Source organism: Pholcus phalangioides, unplaced genomic scaffold (genome assembly GCF_987345545.1).
Source record: "Pholcus phalangioides strain wild (caught in Gottingen) unplaced genomic scaffold, Ppha-v1.0 ptg000015l_1, whole genome shotgun sequence".
In the NCBI taxonomy this organism is placed as follows: domain Eukaryota; kingdom Metazoa; phylum Arthropoda; class Arachnida; order Araneae; family Pholcidae; genus Pholcus; species Pholcus phalangioides.
In genome coordinates, this window is record NW_028301608.1 from 32,229,349 (window position 1) to 32,253,854 (window position 24,506).

At 34.6% G+C, this 24,506-nt stretch overlaps 1 protein-coding gene across 1 annotated transcript; it reads left to right on the forward strand.

Moving 5' to 3' along the window:
• Window positions 1–635: 635 nt before the first annotated feature.
• On the forward strand, window positions 636–24,422 carry LOC149075826 (uncharacterized). Its single transcript, XM_089243343.1, has 13 exons — window positions 636–814; window positions 3,685–3,911; window positions 10,048–10,247; window positions 11,289–11,522; window positions 14,441–14,521; window positions 15,611–15,694; window positions 16,557–16,732; window positions 19,357–19,497; window positions 19,618–19,720; window positions 19,841–20,029; window positions 21,538–21,620; window positions 21,780–21,891; window positions 22,092–24,422. The coding sequence occupies exons 2-13, from the start codon at window positions 3,686–3,688 to the stop codon at window positions 22,191–22,193; spliced, it is 1,731 nt and encodes a 576-aa protein (XP_089099469.1). The 5' UTR covers window positions 636–814; window position 3,685; the 3' UTR covers window positions 22,194–24,422.
• The last annotated feature ends 84 nt before the right edge of the window (window positions 24,423–24,506 follow it).

The following is a 24,506-nucleotide window of genomic DNA, read 5'->3' on the forward strand; positions in this document are numbered from 1 at the left end:
ATTCCAAATACGGGAAAATACGGGACATTGCCAATTATCGTTGCTAAGTTGCTAAATATTGTTGAAATTACGGAAAATCAAAATGGCGGGAATTGAACCATTACTGCAAATTAAAGTGGATTAAAATGAATTCCACGAAGAAAAACGTTCACCAAGACTAGGCTGACCATATTTCTTCGACTTCGAGAGAAATACGGGAAATTGGAAATTCCAAGTACTTTAAGACGGGACATCGCTAATTATCGCCAAGAACAACGCCAAAAGTTCAACAAGCTGCCAAATATTGCTGGAATTACGGAAAAATCGCAATGGCGGAAAATGAAGCGTTACTGCAAATTGCAGTGGATTAAAATGAATTCGACAAAATAAAACATTCAACAAATTAAATGTGGGAAATTAAAGTTCTTATTTGTAGCTGTAATTATCATAACATAGTTTATGAGTTGAAAAATAAATTCAATCTTTGACTTCAATAAAGAATTAAAATCCAAGTAGGCGTCACGTAAAAAGCGGGGAAAACCGGGACACTTTTGCCAAAAAGTCAGGACGACCAAAAAAACAGAAAATACCGGTATTGCCCCAGGAAATACAGGACGTATGGTCATCTTATATATCATCATCAGCAGCGATTCGTCACAATCACGGGATCTTTCAAGGTTTCGTCATTGAGTGACAGAAACCGGATTGTTTATTGTTGTGGTATTCATGCTGGTTTTTTTTTCCCCCTTTGTCTCAATCATTGAAGGTCCTTTCGTTTCTTGTTAAACAACTTTTATTATTCTGGTTGTTTCCGTTCGAGAATTTATCCTAGCAGGTAAGCAGTCGCATTTAAGTCAATCCATGTTATAAAAAATTATAGACTCTAATTGGTTTTTATTTTATCAATAATGTGTAGAATAAGGAAGAGTTTGGTACAGTTTTTCTAAACAATATACAGTCTGCCGCCCCCGGTATTCGCGGTCCCAGTTTTCTGGAAAACACTGTTGCAGTCAGGACCCCCACATCCACTATGGTGGAAGAGGTTTAGTATGTCAGCAAATACAGTACATGTTAGTTGATTGTAAACATGTAGTGACCTTGTGGTAAGGCAGCACTCGACAACAGTGTATGCAGGAAAACACATCGGAGGTTTAATTCATTAATGTGAACTTATTAATACATTAGAAACTAATCACAGTGCATTTAAAACGTACAGCACGTGAACACACATAAGCATCACCGCGGAAGACATAATGAAGAACAAGCAAAACAGTGTGCGAGAGAGTAAGCACAACAACCCCACAACACAGTTACACAGGATATATATACACATACAAAAATTCCAGTGGCGCCACCTAAGCGTTTAAACATAAATATGCAACATTCCCGGGTTGCTTAAAAAAAAAAAAAGTTTGCACTATAATGTCAAGTAGTGTCCTCTATTCCAAGTCTCTGCGGAGCTCTACGTATACGCGATCTTCTTCTAGGCACAAACACTGAAGAATTCGGAACATTGGAAATTCCCCTTACCTATCAAAGAAAAGATGTACTATTTTAGGTGAGAAATGTAATGCAAAATTCTCCATGGAATATCTTGCAATGAATGGTTTTTCTTTTCGCACTCTCATAAGAGCAAAATCATTGGTAATTTCATCAAAATCTAATTTCTCGGTTATCTCGGATTCAATACACAGTAAAGCTAAAGATGACAGTTTTTCCTGTAAAGAGACTTGAGTGAACTACTACTACTCAACCGTACATGCACCTCGCACACATACCTCTAAAGTAGCGGTTCTCAACTCGCGGAGCCCTTTCAAGTAAAAAAATTCTATGGCGGAGCCCTTTAAAGTAAAAAAATTCTATGGTGGAGCCCGTAGGCCAATTTTTTAATTATTTATCAAAGTTACTGATTTATTTACGCTATTTAAAAATATTTACAATTATTTTTTTAAAAATTTTCTTCGAGCGGCCGCGGAGTCCCTGGAGAGTGCACAAGGAGCACCGGTTGAGAACCGCTGCTCTAAGGAATTGGTACATATCAGCATGTCCATGTTGTGAACCTAGGGTGAAGTTTTTGTTTATGTTTTAATGCTTGTTATGTGTAATGCTGACATCTGCCATCAAATTTTCCCAACTATGAGTGAAATGTAATGATTGAATAAGTACCGTTGTAGGCCTGTCACTCTCTCTGCTGGGGGGAAACTTTTTAATGACTTGAGTGAGCTGATGATTTTATCGTTTATAATAATAAGAAGAATGAGCTTTCTCTCAAACAGTTTGATACTGGTGATGATGTCAATGATTCAATGCTATCTCAATATTTGGAAACATCTCCTCTAAACCTCTAGCGTTATTTAACATTTGTGGCATTGTGCCACCAACCTAAACAAAGGATGAAAAGTTTTTGTTAAAGTTCATCTGAAAAGAGTGTTTGCAAGATTGGATGCATCAAGTTTTGCATTGCAAATATACAGAATCTTTATGAACATTTGAGGATTCAGCATTCTAATTAAACACTTTGTGCAAATTGCATCCAAGTATTGAAATCATCCTGATTTCATGCATTCGTCTGTTAAACTTGCCGTAAAGGTGCTCTTGTTTTGATGATAGGTACAGACAGTGTTCACAACCAGGAAGAGGAGCAAATGCAGGAAAAGTCAGTCTTGGATGAATTTCACAGGTCTAATTACTGTTATATCTACAGCTGTGGAATGCTATAAATAGGGAAATAGTCATCTCGAATTGGAAAAATTTTTGGCCATAATATGTCCCTGAGGACAGATCCATTTCTACAAAGCCATCCGAAAAGTTAATGAAGAACATTGTTTCACAGCAAAACAGGTGGATTGGAAAGGGTTTAATGATGTGGATGTGGTAGAAGTTGGATAATTAATTACTTGATTAATTAATTCAGAAATTGACAGATTCAGAATAGATAGAACAAGCTGCTCCTGAAACTGAAGCAATACTTCATGAAGATGAATCAAAGTCATGAAATGTGTGTGGGGAAGGAAAGTTCATTATGAGCAACATGGCGCAAGAACTTTGTAAGTGTAAATTAACAATGGATTATTTCCACGACACAGAATCACCTGTGGCACATTTTCTGCATAAAGAAAAATTGGCAAAGGAAGCCTTGTTACAATACTCGAACGTATTAAATGAAATGAAGAAGAAACGGCTGACAGACATAATAATATTTTCAGAAAACAGCAGTGAGAATCACTGAACCATAAGCGTACGTAGAATTTTCTCAAGGAGGGGGGGGGGGGTTTCAATTTTTTTTACTTCTAAAGTGGGGGGGGGAGAGGTTTACCTTTTTTTCCCTTCAAAATGAAACAACCCAAACCCCTCTTTACATACGCTAATGCACTGCATGTCCCCTTCCACTCCTGCCACACAAAACAGATATGAAAATGTCCAAAAAACAAAAGTTTATGGTTTGTGTTATTTTTAGATTTTCCATATTCGTGGTTACCCTTGGAGCATGACCCCTGCTACTACGGGGGGGGGGGGGGTGGAACTGTATAGCTTATGTAATTTTCACATAATCTGTGATATTTTTATTTCCCTATGCAATGATTGAAGGTATCCATATCCTTTGTGGCTGCCTTGTATATTCACATGTAAGCTTGTTTATTGCATAGATTTTGTAAAGTACACAGTATACGTATACAAACATTGTATTTTTGTGGATTTTTCTAGTATGGTTAGCATGACATCTTTCGAGATAATTCCACCTCCTGAAAGTCCTACAGGAAACCAAGGAGTTCAATCTCCAAGTCTCTGCGAGACTTCCATATTATCTGAAGCTTATGAAAATGGTACACAAACAAGCATCAATTCGTTGCTGTCGTTATCTTTTGATAGCAGAGCTGAAGAAATGCAGAAGCAAGTCAATGACTTGATACAAGAAAACAATTTATTGAAAGGTAAGCTTGAAATTTATTTTGAAATGTTCACAAATCACTGTGATTGTACTCTTGCAGATGAGAAAAATGTACAGTGATACTTCGGATAATCAAGACAATTTGTTTCCGAATCACATTCTGTAGCCAAAATGCAATTTCCCATAAGTTTCAAATACAAGGCCCCAACGAGGTGGCTGAAAAATTGCTAATTTGTTGTAAGAATTCTCCAAAATTTGAAGATAAGTTTCATTATGCAGTAAAACACTGTAAAAAATAGAACTGCTATAGTATAATCCCTTTTGGTGATGTGTTTGGTGATTTTTTTGACAAGAAGAATGCCAAAAAGCACAAGAAGTTGCCAAGAGTTAAACAAAGTCATGCTTTTCGACGTCTTTCATGCCAAAGGAAAACATTGCCAACACATCACCAAAAAGGAACAATACTATGGCCATTAAAAAATATGACAGTAAAAAACGAAGAACAAAAACAATAACAAAACAACATTCTTTGAAAAAATAAGGAATCGAAATTAAAAATATAATATCCTTAACCAGATACGGGATTGAAAATAATCAAAACTTTGTCTTAAATATTACAACTATCCCTCGTGATATGTAAAGGTAATTCTCACGAAATTAGTCTAAATCGTGTCCTTAGCAGATTACGCATTAAATATATTTGACACAATTTTTTAGCCCCTCACTTTCTATTTATATTCCAGTTTGTGTAAAGTTGCCACTATGTTTTTAATTTTTTCATCAGTAGATTTTTAAAATTTGCTCGAACAAATTTACATTTGTTTAGGAAATGTCCTGGCTGTCCCCAGCTGATTTTTTTTTCAAATTTTAAAGTAACTTTGTATCCTAAAACAAAAGTACATTGATTTTTTTCAATAATATAAATTTTTAGGGCCAGTACATAAATACAAATACAACGCCACAACAGGCAAACTGCCCAACGAGGTGGCTGACTTACATAGCTGACTACATATTTTTTATTTTATTTTTATTGGACACAACACATAAACCATACAATCAAACTGAGAAAAACACAAAACAATAAACTCCACAAAAAGTGACATTACGATGACACAGACACTCTGTGACCCCAAGGGACTGATAGTCCTTCCAGTAGGTCAATATAAATTAAATTATATATACATATATATAAAGAGTTAATTGAATTCTGCAACAGCCTTGTTACAATACTAATTGGTTAATATTTTATGAAGTCAGATATATATTTAGATACTTTTTAACTGAACAAAGAAAAAAAAATTTAAATATAAACACATAAAATTAGTCATTTGACCAACACAGAATTCACGTACGATGTGTATTCACATGTATTTTTAAGTTGATCAGAGCTGCAACTAGAAGCTTGATCAGCAGGGGCAAGCATGCATTTTGGTGCCGCCCCCTTGCAATGTTGAAAGAGAGGTAAAAGTGTGAAATTTGCGCCCCTTCTGGTCCAGCGCCAGGGACGGCAGACCCGCCTGCTCCCCCCCCCCCCAGTTGTGGCCCTGAAGTTGATTATACAGAAATGGTTCTATTTTTTTTAGAACAAATTATTTTAATTGTGTTGTTTTATGATCCATTATTGTTGTAGTATATGGATTCTAAACTATTGTTTATTAAGAACTAGCTGATACCCGGCGACGTTGCTAAAAAAATTATATACTTTTAGCTTATTAATTATTTCTTAATCAAAAAAAATTCTGCATCAAGTAAGAAAAAATTACTTTATTTTAAATATTTTAATTAAAAACTGGAGGAAATCGCTGTGGATACACAATACTTTTTGTTTTCCCATCTGGTGTGTAGATGTACAAATTTTTGGGATTACCAACACGCGAACAGGCGACGAAAAGCTGTCCATGAGAAATACCCTGCCACTGCTAACAACTGGCCTTGCGCTTTGTTGATTGTCATGACAAAAGTTAAACGAACCGGGAACTGTAATCGCTTTAAAGTTGAATGGCATTTCTTCAGTGATAATTGGGATAGGGGCCATTCAAGTATTACGTAAGCAGATTTTCAGCCATTTTTGACCCCCTCCCTTCCCTTGTCAACACTGACCCCCCTCCTTTTGTCAGCAAAATTTCGTCAGCAGCTTAGAATATTCCATATCTTTAACTTTAAAAAGAGGTGGTTCATGATGTAAGCAACCTTCAAACCCCCCCCCCCCCGTCATCAAAAGTCAGCAAATTCAAAACCCCCTCCCCCCCCCCTCGATGCTGACATAATACTTGAATGACCCCATACCTGGAATGAAGACGTCTTTTCCTTTGGCACATCCAGTTAGAATCGGTACTTCGATGATGTAATTGTGCAATTTCTTCACGCAGAGTCTGCTGCCATTGCAGAGTCTCTGTGTCCTTAAATTTCTTAAAAGCGTTATTGGTGCTCCGACTTTGAGGGTCAAATTGTGTGGTGGCACACCCGGAATATCCAAAGAGTTCAGAAATTTTGCAGAACACAGAACTGTCTGCTCTGTGTCTGTGACAGTGTCAACCAATTTGTAAGATGTGGAGTCTCCCGGAATAATTTTTATGATTTTTTCGTTGATCTCGTTCACACTGTCATTTTTCGGTGCCAGAATCTCTCTCTCACAAAACCACTCATGGTTTTGGTGATTTGTTCAATGTTTCGGAAGACTTTGTCTGCAAGTTCTTGAACTTAGTTTAACAATTGGAAAAATCCATTTGGGAACGTAATGAGTCCAGTGCTTGGGGTCTCTATGGGAATTCTTCCATTGCCAAGTTTGATCAACTGATGTGAAAATGATAGAAGTGCTGAGTCATTTTTCAGTTGAACTCGCATGTTAGTGGATAATGATAATTTTTTAACTTCATGCCAGAGTGTTGATGATTTGAGGCAAGCATTGAGTTCATCAGCTGAATGAATGAACGCCAGGAGCTCTGCCACCGGACTTATCCCGTTGCAGAGATCTCTTCCAGCCCAACTTCGTGGCAGAGTCTGGTACAAAGTGTAGTAACACTAGCTACATGCTCACCTAACAGTCTGAGTGTGTAGCTAGTGTTTTGTTTGATATTTCAGTGCTGCCATCTATACTTCAAATTAGGAGTGAAGTGTAATGATTGAATATTTGTAACGTTGTAGGCCTGTTGCTCTGTGGCGAGACTTTTTAACGGGGTGATCGGCTCACATTCGTGCCTTGAAGCTGGAAACCACAGAAAACCAACTTCAGCCGACCACCACTGTGGCGCCGGTGGGGCTCGAATCCAGTTCCTCGCTATGTGCCTCGGTCACTACGACCACCATGGCGGCTGAGTTCATCAGCTGGCGTTAAACATTTTTATTCCCAATTTTGTCGTTGTAGTTGTTGTTCTCTGTTGTTAGCGACGTCATACGTCCAGCTTGTGCAGCGAATATTATTCAAACGCCTTTTAAGCATTTTTTAAATTGAAACTATACCTCTATGATGGGCGGTTGATGAGATAAAGGCCGCATTATCACTTACAGGATATCCTGTATATAGGCTAGCAGAAATACCCGGCGCTCTTCCTGGGTTTTCTTCAATTACTGGGAGGATTGGAAGAGTTAGTTACCGTTATAAAGGAATAAACTGTTATAATAACAGAATTAAAAGTGTGACAAACCATTGTAAAGGCATATATACACGTCTGAAATGCATTGTTGGAAACCACAGTAACCAAAGTAAACGTTCTGAAAGTAATTGTTGAGGCCCCAAAACCATTGTTGCCAGACAGTTTTCCGCCCATTTCGGGCATTTGCCCAGCTTTGATGAACTTTTAAAGTAGCCTATGGTTCAATCCCAGTCCTGTTTGATATATATGCAAAATCTGGTGACGATCTGCCTAAAACTGTAGATTTGTATAAGGAACAGACATACATACAGACACACAGACAGACATACTTTCACATTTATATATAAGATATAAATATATTGTGATTGGATCTTATGTTATTATTTGTATGATTAATTCCATGGTATTGGTTCATTATTTTCGGGGCAGTATATCTATAACTCTTTTGGAATAATGTTTTATTTGTTTTTGGCACTTGATATAAGTTATTAAATCTAGAAGAGGTTCTATTTTGTTTTGTTTCTAACTATTTATTTATTAATCTATAAATATAGTTTTGTTTTATAGTTAATTTGTGACATTCTGTTACGTAATTGTTTGCTGTAATCGTTATTTGGGATCTTATTTTATTATATATATAATCTAGTTTTTGTATATTTGTTTAATAAGCACCTCCCCAAGCAGTGATTCCATATGTTGCTATTGAGTATATCCAAGCATAAAGCTTGCACAAACATATCAGCATTTTTGCATTTCATCTTTTTTATAATTTTAAATATTTTCTATCAATAATTTATAGCCAAATGAAAATTTTTCTCCAGCTTTTTTTCTCCATTCGTGACATTTGAAAAACATTGGTTTAAATACAATACCAGTTGCCATCTATCCAATTTTGTATTGAAAAAGTTAAGAAGAATGTAACCATCACTTGAACCTCCTTTTAAATCAATTAAAATTGTAAATTAATTCACAAATTAGATTTATTTGGGGAAGAAAAGTGAGTGATTTTATTAAATAACTATTTTCTGGCTTTTTTATATATTTTTTTATGAGAAATATATAATTGAAAATTATTTTCACTTTACCGCGTGTTTCAGTTTAGAGACATCTATTTCTGAAAAACACGATTTCAACATGCTTGGTTTTTATTCAGGTTTCAAAACATATAAAAATATCTTTCTCCTGGCATTAAGTAATCAGAAAAAGGAAGGTTTGATCATAAGTTAAGGAGAAAAAGAAAATTCTAACTTCTTGACTGCAACATTAGCTGCAGTAATGTTTCATCTAAAGAGTTTGATTCGAGAGTGTCTCTCGTGCTCTATGAAAACAAAGATAAATTAGAAATCTGTTGTACCCATAAACTTGATGAAAAGGAGCAAGAAAGACAAATAACAAAACTTTTTCAGAGTATCAGTGTTTATCCAAGTTGAAAATGATCTACCAAAATAGATGGAATGTGTTGCGATGGTCAACCATAAATATCAAGTCAACTGCTGAAACAAGTAAAATGCCTCATGGGAAATTTGTCTATCTCTAACATGGTTAAATTATTTTTTTTTTCACAATAAATTTTTGACAAACATTGTTGCTGACTATAATTCATTTATTAGCAGGTAAGGAACTGACCCTAAGAATGTTTTTTAGATTTTTTTGGTAGACTTTTTTTTTTATAACCTTTTTTCCATTTTTAGTCTGATTTTGTGAAAGAATGACCCATAAAATAAATATTCTCTGGAATAGAAAGGAAAACAATATATATAATATGATGTATCAACAAACAAAAAAAAGCTCTTAAATGCTAATGGACTTGATTCAAATGTGATGCTACGTTGAAAAAACCTATTATTACTAACGACCTTTGACATCACCTTCACAAAATAACCAATAGCCTAAAAGGAAATGGTAACCTAGGAAGCCGAAGGATTAGTAATACAGTCGAATCCTGTTTTAACAAATACCGTTATAGGTTTCAATATAATATTTATTCTGAGCTTTTACGTGAGAAATACAGTAAAATCTCTCTAAAGAAAATCACATCTCGAAGAGAGAAAAAATTCTAAAGCGTGCAGTACTAAATCAATGCATTTTCAATTCTTTGTCTCCATGCATTTCTTTTAAAATCTTTTTATATCTTGTGAATCTGTCTTTTTTTTCTTGTGAAAGTAAAGGAAATACATTATTTTAAATACATTGTTTTAACAAATACCGTTATAGGGGGAAAAACAGTTTAACTAACACTTTTCTAATCCCCCAGATAAGTTTGCATAGAATCAATGCAAAAACTCGGAATTCCCTTATAACAAAATTTTGTTTCTACAAAGGGATTTCTTCAGTCTCTTTCAATTTGTTGTAACAGGATTCGACTGTAATAGCAGACAGAAAACACTCACACACACACACTTAAGAAAATGGAGGAATTACTCACTTATCACTGGAAATTACTTATCACTTATTAATCACTTATCACTGGAGGAATTACTTATCACTGTCGTTTTATAACTGCAAAACAAATAATGAATTTTAATATGTGTAATCTAACATACTGAACAGTTTTAATGTCAACCATTTGTTTTATTTGCTTATTAGATAAGGTCAAGAAGAGCAATATAGTGATGCTTGAGCAGCTGAATACAATCTCATCATGTAGCAAGGAGATAAAAGAGTATAAGATGAAACAGAATTTACTTCTGGAAGAGCAGCAAAACTCAATTGACAATCTAAAGAAAGAAAAAGAGGACCTGCTAAAGAAAATAGAGCAGTTGGAAGAGTCTGTGAAAGTTAATGATGTATGTGGTTCTGATTCTCTTTCATTTCCATATTTGAATCAATGTCCACTTCACAAAACTGAAAACTCAATCATTTTCAAGCGATTAGTGGAGCAAAATTAACTTTTTAAAATAATTTTTTCATATTCCTATTTTTTTATATTTTTGCAAGTATCAAATCATGTAATGATTCATGATGCAGGACTGCTGTAATATGTCTTTAAAACCAGCTTTGCTTTTTTATACATATTGCCTTGTGTCAGAATAACCCAGGGCTTGGACAAATCCCTGGCACCAGGTCGCCATGGCAATTAAAAACTTATTGGTGCCTAAAATTTTATTCGTGTAGTTACTAAATTGCAGGCTGAGAGCAGCAAAAAATGTTTGGAATTTATAGCAGTGTATCTGCCAACATGAAAGAGGGTCACTATGCCCTGAAAAAGTCAAAAGAAACATTATTTGGGACCTTTTTCCTCCGGGTAAAATTTTTTTTCTGGTGCTTAGGTTTCTTTGTGATTTGTCCAGCCCTGTAATAAACTAGCAGGGCTTGGCAAGTTATGTACCCATCATGGTTGAAGAAATATTATTTAGGACTGTTTTGCTTTAATAAATTATAATTTGTGCCTAATTTTTTTTGTAAATCCCTGCTGGTCAATTAATTATTGGGACGACCATTAGTATGCCTTTTCAAATTGCTGAGATTTAGAGTGCTTTTCATGTAGTCTGTCTCCAATTTATGTTATTTATAATTCAAATGGCATTGCTGAAATCACAAGCTAGACATGGGGAAAGGGTGTGCTTTATGTAGTTGGGGGAGTTGCTTTACATTGTATAATTGAGAATTTGTGTGTGTGTGTGTGTGGGGGGGGAAACATTTCAGCATCCTCATAATATTTAATGGGGGGGGGGGTATTCAAGTCATGTTCTGAAACTTGTGATCCGTGAATGAATTTACAAGACAAGTTAGGAAAATTCTAGGAATATTTCTTGAGATGTGAGTTTGTGTTGAAATTTTTCTTAGAATGCCAAGTCTCATTCCTAATTATTTTTTCACTTATTTAGAAAACTTTGTCAGAGGAAACACATGCACATGCTGAAGTTTTGGTGAAAGAGCAGACATTAAATAAAGAGCTAGTTATACAGAAGGAAGAATTAGAAGGAATAATCCACAGTTTAAATGAAGAGCTGGATAAAGTATGCAGTAAGTTCAAGGCATTGGAAATGGAGAACAAGGATTTGAGGGAGATCAGCAATTCCTTGTTTAATGATATTTCTCAGATGGAAAAAAGTCCTGTGGTGAGTTTAGTTAAATTTTGTTCTTTCTATGTTATTAAATTTTGTATAGATCGTCATTTCTCAAACCAAGATAGAGAGATAAACCCAGAGATGGTAGGGTAGTCAGTTGCAGGTAGACTGAGTAGACTCAAAGATTTAATTATAATTAAAATGAAAAGTTCCACAAATAAAAATGATATCCACAAATAGGTTCAAATGAAAGATTAGACCTATATACAGTAAGTTAATGGTTTTTTGAACTGTTTCATCGGTCTTCTGATTCAGAAAGTTTTACCTGTGTGGGGATAAGAATAGGGCAGTGTATGGTTGGTTAAGTAATTTTTTTGTAGCTTACTTTTTTGTATCTTTAACCCTCCCATAGGGAGATGGTTGACAGGGCTCCAGTGTAGAGGCTTGGGATATTTATAAATTAATACAATTTTAGTCTATGTCTTTGTTAAGCAGTTTAATGTCAAAATGAAATGCAGGCGATCAGTTTTATCCCTTCTTTGGAGATAGTGTAATCTCACCATTCTCACCAGTGTTAGTCCGAACTTCAGACTCCAAACCTGATTGAAATTATCAATAACCTATGACAGCTATGCTGCCCTGGGTCTAATGTTTTAAAAGTGTCTCACAGATGTAATAGATGCCCTTTACAATAGGGTTGAATGTGTAATTTCCATCAGTTGCTATCAGGGTTGTTTGGTTTAAACCAAGTGGTTTTTTTAAAAAACCAGTCTGGTTTTTTTTCAAAAAATCAAATAATCAAATAAAAATCATTCATTCCGATCACATTTTATATTCTTGGGGTATATTCTGATGGTACATCTGTAAATGGTGTAAGATGATATAAGCGGTTTTTTTTTCAAAAAAAAAAAATCTCATAAAAGTGGCCTGAATATAATTTTTTTTATATTAAGTATCTTTGTAGCTTAAAGTTATATATAGAAGCTAAAATTTCTCATTCTTGCCCATTTTCTAACTATTGGCTACATTCTGATTATCTTTAGCAAATTCATGAATAAGAATTGCATTACACATCTTGATGTAATTGTGTATTATCTCACAAGGTTGTTTTTTTTCCTTCAGAAAGGAACAGCAACAGTAGTGACATCATTATGCTAAGGACACACACACACACACACACACACAGGTGGCCTTATAATCCAATAAAGACACCAGCTTCCCCTAAAGCACAAAGACCAGTGTACTAGTAATTACATTACCTCATACACATTTTCATTTTATTTCCCATAAGAAGTAGCACATCTCACACTGTATGTCACCCAGCCTTAATATTCAATAGTTTTTTTTATTTTTTCACCATTAAGCCCAGTTAATCGAGGTTCAGTAGTAACAGCTTAATGGAAAATAATCAGCTATATAGAGGGTGATTATAATTAAAGTTTTGATTTCAAACTCTACAATAAGAGCTACTGGTCAGAATGACTTAAAAATTTGCATGGGACTCTGGAAATTTCTTTGGGAAAAGAAAAAAGTGCAAAATGTGCAAGTAGATGATGCTGTACTTGGCGAGCAATGTAATCTGTTTTGTGCAACAACATCATTTTGACAGTTCAACAGCATCAGTGTGTGGATAGCACCAGTGCTGTCTTAAGGCGTGAGCCCACCTGGGCCTCAAGTGAAGAGGGGCCTCACAAAAATGAGATTGGTTGAAATTTTTGAGAATTTGTTTGGTAGGGCTTCAGACAAATCATTTGGTCTGGGGGCCCATGATACTCTTAAGACGGCCCTGGATAGCACAACTTTTATCAAGATGCACATCACAATACCAGCAAAGCAGGTGCTGAAGACCCATTTAGACAATAACGGGATGGCATGACACCTGGCCGGCCGCAGTTCACCTGACCTTAACCCTTGCAACTTTTGGCTGTGGTGGTGGGGGGGGGGGGTACTTCAAAATGTTATGAACAGAAGTCAAATTTCAAACATTGGTGAATTGCAAGAACATCCACATCATGACCATGGCATAGTCTGATCTGTTGTTGAACAAGAATTTTTGTGCTTTCATCTCATTGCCAGATTACGATGTGGACATTATATCTAACATTTCTTGAGTAAGTTGTAGTTATTTGTTCAATTACTTCATTTTTTTTGTGATGTTTCCATGAATTATGAAATCGTGCAAATAATTAAGTTATCATTTTGCCCTGAATGGCCATCGTTCCCATTATGCATGCAAATTTGAGTTGGATGAGTAATGTTGCTAATTTTCCATTTTTAAGTATTTTTTTCCCTTTGCCATATAAAATTCCATTGCTTCAGGAATATTCATGTAAATTTTCAAGTCATTCTGACCATGGCTCTTCTTCTACAGTGTTTTAAATTGGAACTTCAGTTATAATCACAGCCTGTATATCATAAATCATCACTAATTGATCTGCATTATTTATGCTTCATTAAATACATTATATTCACCTAATTTTTATCACAGTTTTTGTAAAATAGCTTCCTAATTAAGCATACTGAAAGTAACTGGAGAAAACACCCCTTTATATTATAGTTAATAGTAACATTAACAATTTTCAAACACAGTAATTCATTGAGTTCAGCAAAAAAATAATTAAATTGCAAAAGTTGGTTTTTATTAAAATGTAAGAAATATTTGTAGATTAATTAATATGGGAATTGTGTTAATTGCATTAATAAACATTTTATTTCAGTTAATTATATATTAGAAGTCTGAATGATTTTTCAAAAATTTTATTGTTTTTAATGTTAATGCTATTTAAACCAAAAGAACCCGGTTTTTTCAACCAACCCTGGTTGCTATTTTAGGGGCCTCACAAATAATCCTTGGGGCCATCTCTAAATTAACATTACCTTTTTTGTTGAAATAAAGTTAGCAATTTAACTTGTAGTAAATGTTAAATTACACTTTATTTCACACTTTGCCATCATTTTTGATTCCCCAGAAAACTAAAGAAAGATCGTTTGCCTCTGTTTTTAATGATGATGAATCCGGTTATGCTATTGTGTTCAAAGAGGATCAGCTGGTAGGTATTCCTAGAAATGTGTTCTTGTATCAATTTTATCAGACTTAGAATGTTTTTTATTTAGTCACATTTATTTATTTTTTATTACTTGAATTACTCACATTTATCATTTTATTTTTTTACCTGTTTGCTTCATGAATTTTCATGAATTCTACTTTAAAGTCGTAAGTAATGTAATTTCCTGCATGTAATCTGCAGATCATGTGCTGGAAATATTGGAATCTAATCTCTTAGTGCAGATCATGGGCCCCTGCAGCTTTTTTTTTTTTTGAATGATTAGAATAAAAATACAGTAAACAATGCTTGATGTGATATCTGGAAGTCTTATTATAATTCAAAATGTAATAGTCAGCCCCTCGTATTCGCAGGGGTTACATTCTGGGGGTGTAAACCGAAACCATAGGTTTTTTATATATATATATATCTTTATTGAACATCATGAGAAAGAGCAGGGTGACACAGAGGTAGAAGGGAATGTAAAAGAGGATGAGGCAATTTTTGGCGATGTTTTCTGAAAGAACAGTGTGATTTCTGTTTGTCGTTTCTTCTTCATATCATCAAGTATTTATACCATTCTCAAATCTGTCCCACTTCAACATGCCGACTTCTTCTTACTTATCCCATATTCTTTTTCACAGTTTTTTTGAAATCCCATGCTGTGGTCTCCGGCCCTTATGTGCCACTGGGCTCACGTGCAATTCTTCTCTCTAGTCATTGGGTTCAGCTATCCATTTTAGTCAAATGGCTTGTACCCGAGAAACACATGGATCCCATAGGCGTTGTTTGGATTTCAGATTCCTTTTTCTTTTGATATATCTTACCGTAGATGATTCCGTAATAGCGGGCCACAGCAGCAATTGACTTACTTTAAGCATAGTTAGCATACTGAAACCGTGAATATGGAAACCGCGAATACGGGGGGTCGACTGTATTTACTTAAACTAATTCTAGTAAATACTACTAGATTGCTTTGAACAGATTGTATAAAGATCATAAATAGAAAATATGTTGTGTTTTCTAGCAAACCGAAATCAGTTTTTATACTTATGATTGAATTGATATATTGATATATTAATTATTCTCATCTAGGATAACATTTCAGCCCAAGAACTTCATGAATTGACTGCAAAATATATTCAGCTGCAAGCCGACTTTGATGACGAGAAAATGAAGGTATATATATGGTTTTTTTAATTATTTAGTTATTGCAGGCCAATGTAAAGAGGTTTGTGACATAATAATAATGAAATATTATACTCAGCTTATGATGTAAATCAAAGTCTTAATATCACTTAAGTAAGCAAACTTTAATGCAGATTGTATAAATCAAGTAAGAGGCCATTGAAGTATTGCGTCAGCGTTGATAGGTGGAGGGGGTGAAATTTGCTGACTTTTGATGACGGGGAGGGGATGGGGTCTGAATGATGCTTACGTCACAAACGACCCTTTATAAAGATATAATGCTCTGCACTTATGGGGGGGGGGGATACCAGCTAAACTGTTCTGTGTCCACTCAGCACGTCACATGCATTGTCCTTGGGTGATTTACTGGACTCCAGTGTATAAGCATAACTCTTTAAATGGGGGAATGACATTCATAGAAGGTGTGCATGGTGATCGAGGGAAATTGTCTACTTTCACCTGCCGCTTATGATAGTGATATAATTTTTTTTGAATGGTGGATCGTCACCCCCTTCTAATTATTGAAATGGTTGTTTTTTAGCAATCATCTTGCCATTGACTGATCAACATCTCTTGAATTTAAAGAAACCATGATGAAAAGGACTAGATCTCAATGCTCAAAACTTTACACTAACTAGCAATGGCAATCACTTGTTGTGTGCCACTCTTTTAATTAAAATCCTCTGGTCTCTAACAATATGTGATTTCTTTGCAGTTCTTTCCCAGTTATGATCTTTCCATTTTATGAACTAATTGTTCAAGTCTGTTCTAGTTTGTAAACGATAAGAATTGATTGTACTATGAATTTTTGAATTCTAATGTGCACTGATTTTTGAAATTTGTTTTGATGCAGCGTGTTGATCTGGAAAAGAAACTTGAAGAGAAGAACAAACAAATCGGACATATTACTGAGAAGAGAACCAAGAAAAAAAGACATGATAAATCTGAACAGGCCAATGCCGAAGATTATGAACAACTTTTAATGGCATTTATGGCTAAAACAGATCTTATTAGCCATTATGAGAGCAGGTAATGACTGAAAAACAGAATTTCACATATATTAAATTTACTTTTTTCCTGTAATTATGCAATATAATGAAATTATCTGTATTACTAGGGTTGTCAGATTTGCTGCTCAGGTAGATACCCATTTTCCTAGCTAAGCTGGAGACTTGGGGACGGGGTGGATTTTTTAGAATAAAATTGTATTTGTTTTTTAATGCATACAAAGGGGATTGTAGTGACCTTATGTTCTTCGAATAGTGAGCACTCATCATGACAAACATAAATAGAAATTTATTAACAAAAATATTAGAACAATAACATACACATGAGATGACGACGCTACTCGATCATTCTCAGATGCCCTTCCCACCTCTGTTTATTTTTGAATGAATCAATTTTGTTTTTGCAATCTTCCGTCTCCTGAGGCTTTTCTTCTTCTTGTGCTCTGGAGTCTTATACCATACTGTTACGTCGAGGTTTTCAACTGAGAGACGTGCTACAGAACACTACAGGGATTTTAGTAGTTTTGTTTTGAAAGCAAAAATTCAATAATACATTTGTATAAAGATTTCACAAAATTTAAATGTTTGGGTATCAGTTTGAAATATTAATGATAATATACAATGTGGGCAAAAGTCTTGCAGACATTTTAGAAATGAATAAAAATCAACCGATTGACATAAAAAAAAAGTGTGATTTGGTCCAAAATACTAAGGCGTCAGAATTTTTTTCATAAATAAAAGTTCAAAATTTCATTCACAGATGGCGCTGTAGTACAAAAGCTCAATTAACACATCAAATGTGACACAAACAGTGGGTAACTAATGTTCATTATGATTTGTGTCACCACATGAAACTAATAAATTTCAACAACAGCACCCTTTCACCCATCTAGCCTGAGCTGAAAAGGGCACTCATATTGAAATGTGATAGTTTTATGTAACAAAATTCATGTTGCAAACATGACTTATGCTCTGTTTGTTTCACATTTAATGTTTTCATGTTGATTTTTTTGTGATACAGTAACATGTGTGAGTAAAATTTTGAATTTTTTTTATGAAAACCATGTACTTTGGTGAAAACCACTATTTTGGTGAAACCCACACTTTTCTTCTGTTGGCTGATTTTTAAAATTTTTTTGTAAATGTATCTCAGACTTTTTGCCCACTCTGTATTACAAGAAATCATGTGTTATGAAAAATTGGGAATAGAATATTTATTCTGAACTTTTACGTGACAAATACAGTAAAATATCTGTAAAGAAAATCACATCTCGAAGAGAGAAAAAATTCTAAAGCATGCAGTAATAAATCAATGCATTTTCAATTCTTTGTCTCCATGCATTTCTTTTAAAATCTTTTTATATCTTGTGAATTTGTCTTTTTTTTTCTTGTGAAAGTAAAGGAAATACATTATTCTTCCTTAATGATAATGGATGTTGTCATTCGTAGCTACACAAAATTTGTAAAGTAGAGGCGGAATACAAAGCACATATATTGAGATTAACATTGAGAGTAGGATACAAACCGAGTTTAAGAAGTGTGATTCCACCTTCAGGCACAGAAGAAATCAGAGCCACGTTTTCGTGAAAGGAGGAGCGAGAACGAAAACATTGCCGAGGTTTATTCCTTTAGGATCATGGGCGAAATATCTCATCCAAACATCAGTGGAATAAATTCATTTTAGCTGTCTGTTTTTGTGACCTCTTTCCTCATCATTTCTTTTTTTCCTTTTCCCCTTCTTCCTTTTTTAATGTGCGAGCAAGGTTACCAGATTTATCGCTGATACTTCCAATAGAGATCATCCAAATTTTTTGCCAAAAGCCTGCACATGGTGTTAATTATTTAGTTAATTATGAAAAAAATGCTAGAATCAACCATTGTTTCTTATGTATATGTTACTGCCAAAGCCAGAAGTTCGCGAAGTGACCTGTCAGATTGCGAATTGGCCAATTTCGTTAAAAATTGTCCTGGCCAATGTTCAAGATTTGAACATTGACCAGCCAGTTCATGAGTGGTGCCGTGGTAAGATGCTTGTCTTCCACTATGAAGGTTCCTATCAAGGTCCATGGGTTTGAATCCGGGCATAGAACATTGGAAGCAAGTTCTTTACCTATCAAACCTGGGACGACCACTGATGGATGGAGCCTTCATTTCCCACCCAACTCCTCTGGTTAGAAATTGCAATATGTCGATATATGACTGGAGTTGGTGTGCGGTAAAGTAAAGTAGCCAGTTTACAAAGTGGGTGAGCTTCCCGGCGAAAGTGCAATAAAAAAAGAAATTTCTGAAAACCAGACTTTGGCCAATTCACAAAATGGCTGGCCACTTCCTGAATTGGCCACACTTCAGGCTTTGGCAGTAACATATACAACTCTAAATATTGTTTCACTGCATGTAAATGCATGAGCTATCAAGAAATTCGTTAAGTCAACTGTTACCATGTTACGTACTCAACTCTTGGACACCTCAAAAGTTAAAATACCATTGTACTTAGTTTGATTAATTGTGCTTATAGGTTTAAGGAAAGTTTTAATTATTCTTTCATATATTTATGGTCAAAATGCAAATAATTTTCTAGAAGGCGCGAAATTACTTTCTATCAGATTAAATGATGGTAGGTGGTTATTGTATTGATTTTTTTTATAGAGCTGAAGAGCTTGAAAAAGAGATGGAAATTGTAAAAGCTGCATTAGAGCTTAAAAAAGCGGAAAATGTGGCCATAACTGCTCAACTGGAAGCTGTCAATGAGTCTCTGAAGCGAGAAGAATACTCCAGCGGACTTCAACGGTTTGTATACTTTATTGTAGGGTTTGACTGCACTTACCCCCATAGTTTTACCATAATTTCTCTATGTGTATTAAAAAAAATCTTTTGATTTAATTCTTAAAAATTTTTTTTTGCTTTCAGAAAATCTTTGGTAGAAACGGAGAAGAACCTGAAGGATTTGAGCGAGATGCATCAAAGAGCCATGACATTGCTAAATGCCCAAGAGGAAAGAGAAATGATGAAAGTAAGAACGACATCAAATACAAGATGGCTAATTGGTTCATATTCCATTATTCCTGCATTTCTTTACTGAATGTTTGTGATCTGTGTATGAATCATGATCTATTATTTTTTGATTCCACAGAGTGAACAGATGAGCACTTTCAAAGATATATCTGAGCGATATCATCTTGAAAAGGTAGACATTCTTACAGCCAAGTTACTCAATACAGAGCAGTTGTTAAATATAGAGATAACTAAGAATGGAGTACTGCAGAAAGAACTGGATTCATTGAAACAAGTGCAAGGAGAAATACCAGTTCTCAACTCTGAAGTAAGCGATGAAGGGACTTTCATGACTATGGCATAATTAAAAGTGATTAGTTAGTAATAATGTGTATTATAAGGAAATCTTGGTGTATAAACATATTCTACTTATAAGAACAATTTTCTCATTAACTAATTTTTGTTGTATGATATCCTCATGAATCCTTTTAAAAAATGAATGTCAGCTTCATACAGAAAACTACTGTCTCAGATGTTGCAAAAAAAAACCTGCCATATGGAGTTTTTAGGAGAAAAAAAATTAAACGCAAATTTTGGGTTCTGATTTTCAATCCCAAAAGTAGATTCCACTTCTCCCACAAAAACAGAACTAACTTTGCAGCATCGTGGGGGGGGGGGGGGGGGGTTTCCCTGAACCGAGCCCTGGAAGTTTCACCAATTGATTATTAGTCTTGTGTTGGCCTAATAAAGTGGAGGAGAAAGAAGGAATGTGGAAGGTTTTGATTATAGTTTTTCATTGTAACTTATGTGTGTAATTTTTGGGAGTTGGTTTATATCATGGAGATTTTAAATTTTCTGCTTTCTTGAGAGATGGTTTGATGATGATGGTTTCTTGAGAGAAGGTAACTTAAATGCAAATGGGCTTATACATGAGCATACTACATCTTCCCCTTCATTCTAGAAACACGAATGTGCAATGTCTTAGGAAAAAATTAACATGAGTTTCAATAGGGATACACATTCACATTTCAGGCAATACTTAGGTAGCAAAATGAGCTACCCAACCAACTGATTAAAAAAAGTGCAAGTTTGCAGATTTGTTCTAGCGGGGGGAGGGGGGTGATGTGGTAAACCTATAAGTGTTTTGAATCATCATAATCATTCTTTATGGCATTATTTCTCGGTTTATGTTGTTGATAGATTGAAGTGCCTTTTGTAGGGCTTGTTTGATTCCAGGCACCATGTTGATATTGTGGCTAGAAAAAATTGACATTGGTGCCTAAAATTTTCTATGCTGTAATCACTAAGTTGAAAGTCAAGTTAACACAAAATTTTTGAAATTCATGCAGCCTACTAATATGGGAAAGGGGTTTCTCTCTCCAAGTCCTAGGAGGAAAACAAGTTATTTATGACGTTTAAAGGAAAAAAATGAAAATGTCTGGAAAAAAATGCTTGGTTGCTGAGAAGTTTGGCTGGTTTCCATATTTTTAAAGATATGTTGAGCTCTGTCGTACTGGTAGGCAGGGCCGTAACTCTTTTTGTCCCCCCCTCCCGGGGCAAACATTATTGTGGCCCCCCCCACAACTTTAAAATTTGATAGTTTTATAAGTGTTCTTTGTTCCCACTTAAAACTGCCGCCCGGGGCAGTTTCCCTCCTTCCACCCCCCTCTTGTTCTGGCCCTGCTGGCAGGTTAAAAAATTGAGTCTAAAAGAACGTACTGGTTTTAGTGTTGCAATTGCTTTTCCCTTTTTTTTCGCATTCATTTGATCAGTTGCAAACTGAATTATAAACAAATTAGTTATAAGGTTACGATTTTCTTTATTCTCTTCTCAAAGGTAACACAGACTGAATGCAAAAGGCCAGTAGAACAACAGAAAAAGCTGAAGAAAACAATTGTGGAATCTCTTAAAGGGCACAAGTGAGTTTTTAAATTTGTTGAGAGCGTTGTTGAAAATGTTTCCTCTCTTATCTTAGTCAAAGTCAGTTACATAAAGTGCTATGGCGATAAAGTGATACTTGAAGTTGTAATCTTCTACCAGCTTTTAAGTCCATTTTATGTCTCTTTTAAACCATGCAGGCGGCACTCCAGACATCACCATCACCCAAAAGGTCGCAGGGATCGCAATGGTACAAATACATCTGATCATGTTAGCAATAGTTCAGAAGATGCTGAAGAATCCCATGTTAAGGTATGTATTTGAAGAACAATGTTTTGATTGAAAATTGGTTCTGAATTTTAAGTATTTTGTTAGTTATTAAGTAAATTGGTTAGATTGAGTAAATACTGTATTTTCCCCTTTGTTTTGCCTATATAATCCGGATGATTCTGAGCATTTTATTGTGTTAGAATTGGTATATTAATTTTTTTTACTTCAATCTCAAATTCTAGGGTGAACTAGAATGTCCTCATTGCCTGATGTTGTTTCACGACATTGATTCCTTGCAAAGCCACATTGAGTTATGCATGAACGATGATATTTTTTGTGTTTGATTAGTTTGGATTGGTTATCATGAAGCATTTATTCTAGAAAGTGTATATCAAGAGTGAAATACATTATGTGAATTGTACAAATTCAACCACTGATTAACTAGTATATATTCTTTTTTTTTACATTATGAAGTAGTGTAATTTTCTATGAGTTAATTATTTTTAGTAATCACACCATAGACAATTAAATAGTCAAAATGGCATTTTTTGTTGTTGTAATATTTGCTATTAATACTGTTTCAGCATTCAGAAACATATGGAGGGCTGAAGCCAATCAGTGTAAGGCAATAAACATTAAGAATGATATAAAAGAATCTTTTAAAAGATCTTTTTGTTCCATTGTCATTATAAGTGGCACTATCTGCTGTTGAAATATAAAGATAAGGACTTGAATGTTTTGACAACTGAAAGTTTTTACAGTGAAGAGGCACTTGTAATGCAAAAGTTATTTTCTGAAAATTGACTGACACTGATTTGCTTTTGAGCCCTCCATAAACAGGGTGTTTCTAAATTCATGGGATAAACTTTAAGAGATATAAGATTCCTAAACAAGCATTTTTGATCATAAAATGTGTAACTGAATCACAATAGCAAAAGTGGTAGAGGGTGCTTTTAGAAAGTACACAACAGCACTTCACCGAAAGCAAATATCATATTTTTAAGATAGACTTGTTGCGATAAGTGCAACCTACCATTGGAGGATGTGGGGGGGGGGGGGTTCGTCATGTGGTAGGCATATACTCATGGTGCGACCTGGGTAACACAAATTCTACCACAAATCATTGTACTGCTTGGTCATTGCTTGGCATAGCGTAACCTTTATGGTCCTTGCACTAATAAGAAACAAACTCCAATACAATTTGAAAGTGCATATGCACTCTGGAATATTTGTCAGCATGTATCGCAGCAAATTCATTGAGAAAATATGATTTTTGTTTTTGTGAAGTGTTGCTGAACACTCCCTAAAAACCACCCTCTACTGTTTCTGATATTGTGATTTGACTGCACATGCTATGATCAAAAATGTGTGTTTAGATGTCTTACTTATATCACCTCTTAAAGTTTGCCCCATGAATTTAGAATCACCTTGTATATCATATTTGCCTGGCTATGAGACAATTTTTTTTATTTTCATTGCCATATTTAGGGGGAAGGCTGTGGTTGGTCTTGAATAAAAGTTAAAAAAACTATTTTATTACGATAATACATTTTTTCACATTCCGTGTTGGATAGATATTTCTGTTGTCCTCTATCAGGTGAATAGGGTTTATATTTGATTTCAATTTCAACCAGGATTTGAATGACTTTCACCAATTTGTGATGATATGTCAAAATTTTTATAAATTCAGGTGTTTTGGTTTAAGAAATTACATTAGTTTTGAATATTGTAGTAAAAACATTGGCATGGCTAAATAATTTTTGTGTGCTGCATTAGTTGCCTGAGCCAGTTCTGTTGGGTAAAATGTGCCATAGTAAGGTCAGTGAAAAATTTGTGTGCCATCTCACATTCTTTTTTTCCTTTATTCTGCCTCATAATCTCTCGATTTCATATCAAAGAATTGGACCAAATCTTTCAAATAGGTGCAATTGAAACTTGAGCTTCTAGATTGTTTTCCTTTTGAATTTATTAAAAGTTTTTCCCCTCTAAATTAATCTTCTCATTAAAATTTTGTGACAGTATAGTATTTTAAAATGAAATCCTAAGAAAAATTTGTTTTGTTGTAATGTTGGCTATTATGACTGAAGAGTTTTTAAGAAAACTTGTTACACAGGTATGAACTCTAATTAATGTGTGGCATTATGGAATCCAGTTATTCTATTTTTGTGTGTGAAAAAAAAATCAATTTTACACAAGGAAATGTATTGAAATATAACTGAATGTGATCACGGAGACATGAACGACTACAACTTCTTCAAGCGCTAAAATTTTTCTGTATTCTATGGCAATTTGAGTTTTGTTCACAAATATTTTGAATATTTTAGTAGATGTTTTGTGTTGTGCGTGTATTGAGAAAGAGATGGGAAACTAGAAGTTATTGGATCTCATGAGAAAGTTTTAAAAAAAAGGAAGTTTGTTTTCTTTCTATTTTAAGAGAAAATTTGGATATATATATATAATATATACTGCGATGTTGTCCATTTGATTATATGCATTTCATACATTATGTATTATCATAAGATTTGTTTGTGTTTAGCAATGAATAAATATATACTGTTCTTTCCTACAGTGCTATATATATTTCTCAATATTTTTTGTATTGAAGAAAATTTTTAAGTAATATTAACTCATGCGTGGATCCAGAGTAAAGGTTAGGA

Excerpts from the sequence above, each read along its gene's own strand:
- LOC149075826 (XM_089243343.1), top strand. The coding sequence starts at position 3,686 with ATGGTTAGCATGACATCTTTCGAGATAATTCCACCTCCTGAAAGTCCT. Across the intron at positions 15,695-16,556 it reads TTGATGACGAGAAAATGAAG|CGTGTTGATCTGGAAAAGAA; the intron begins GTATATATATGG and ends GTTTTGATGCAG. Across the intron at positions 19,721-19,840 it reads AGGAAAGAGAAATGATGAAA|AGTGAACAGATGAGCACTTT; the intron begins GTAAGAACGACA and ends TTGATTCCACAG.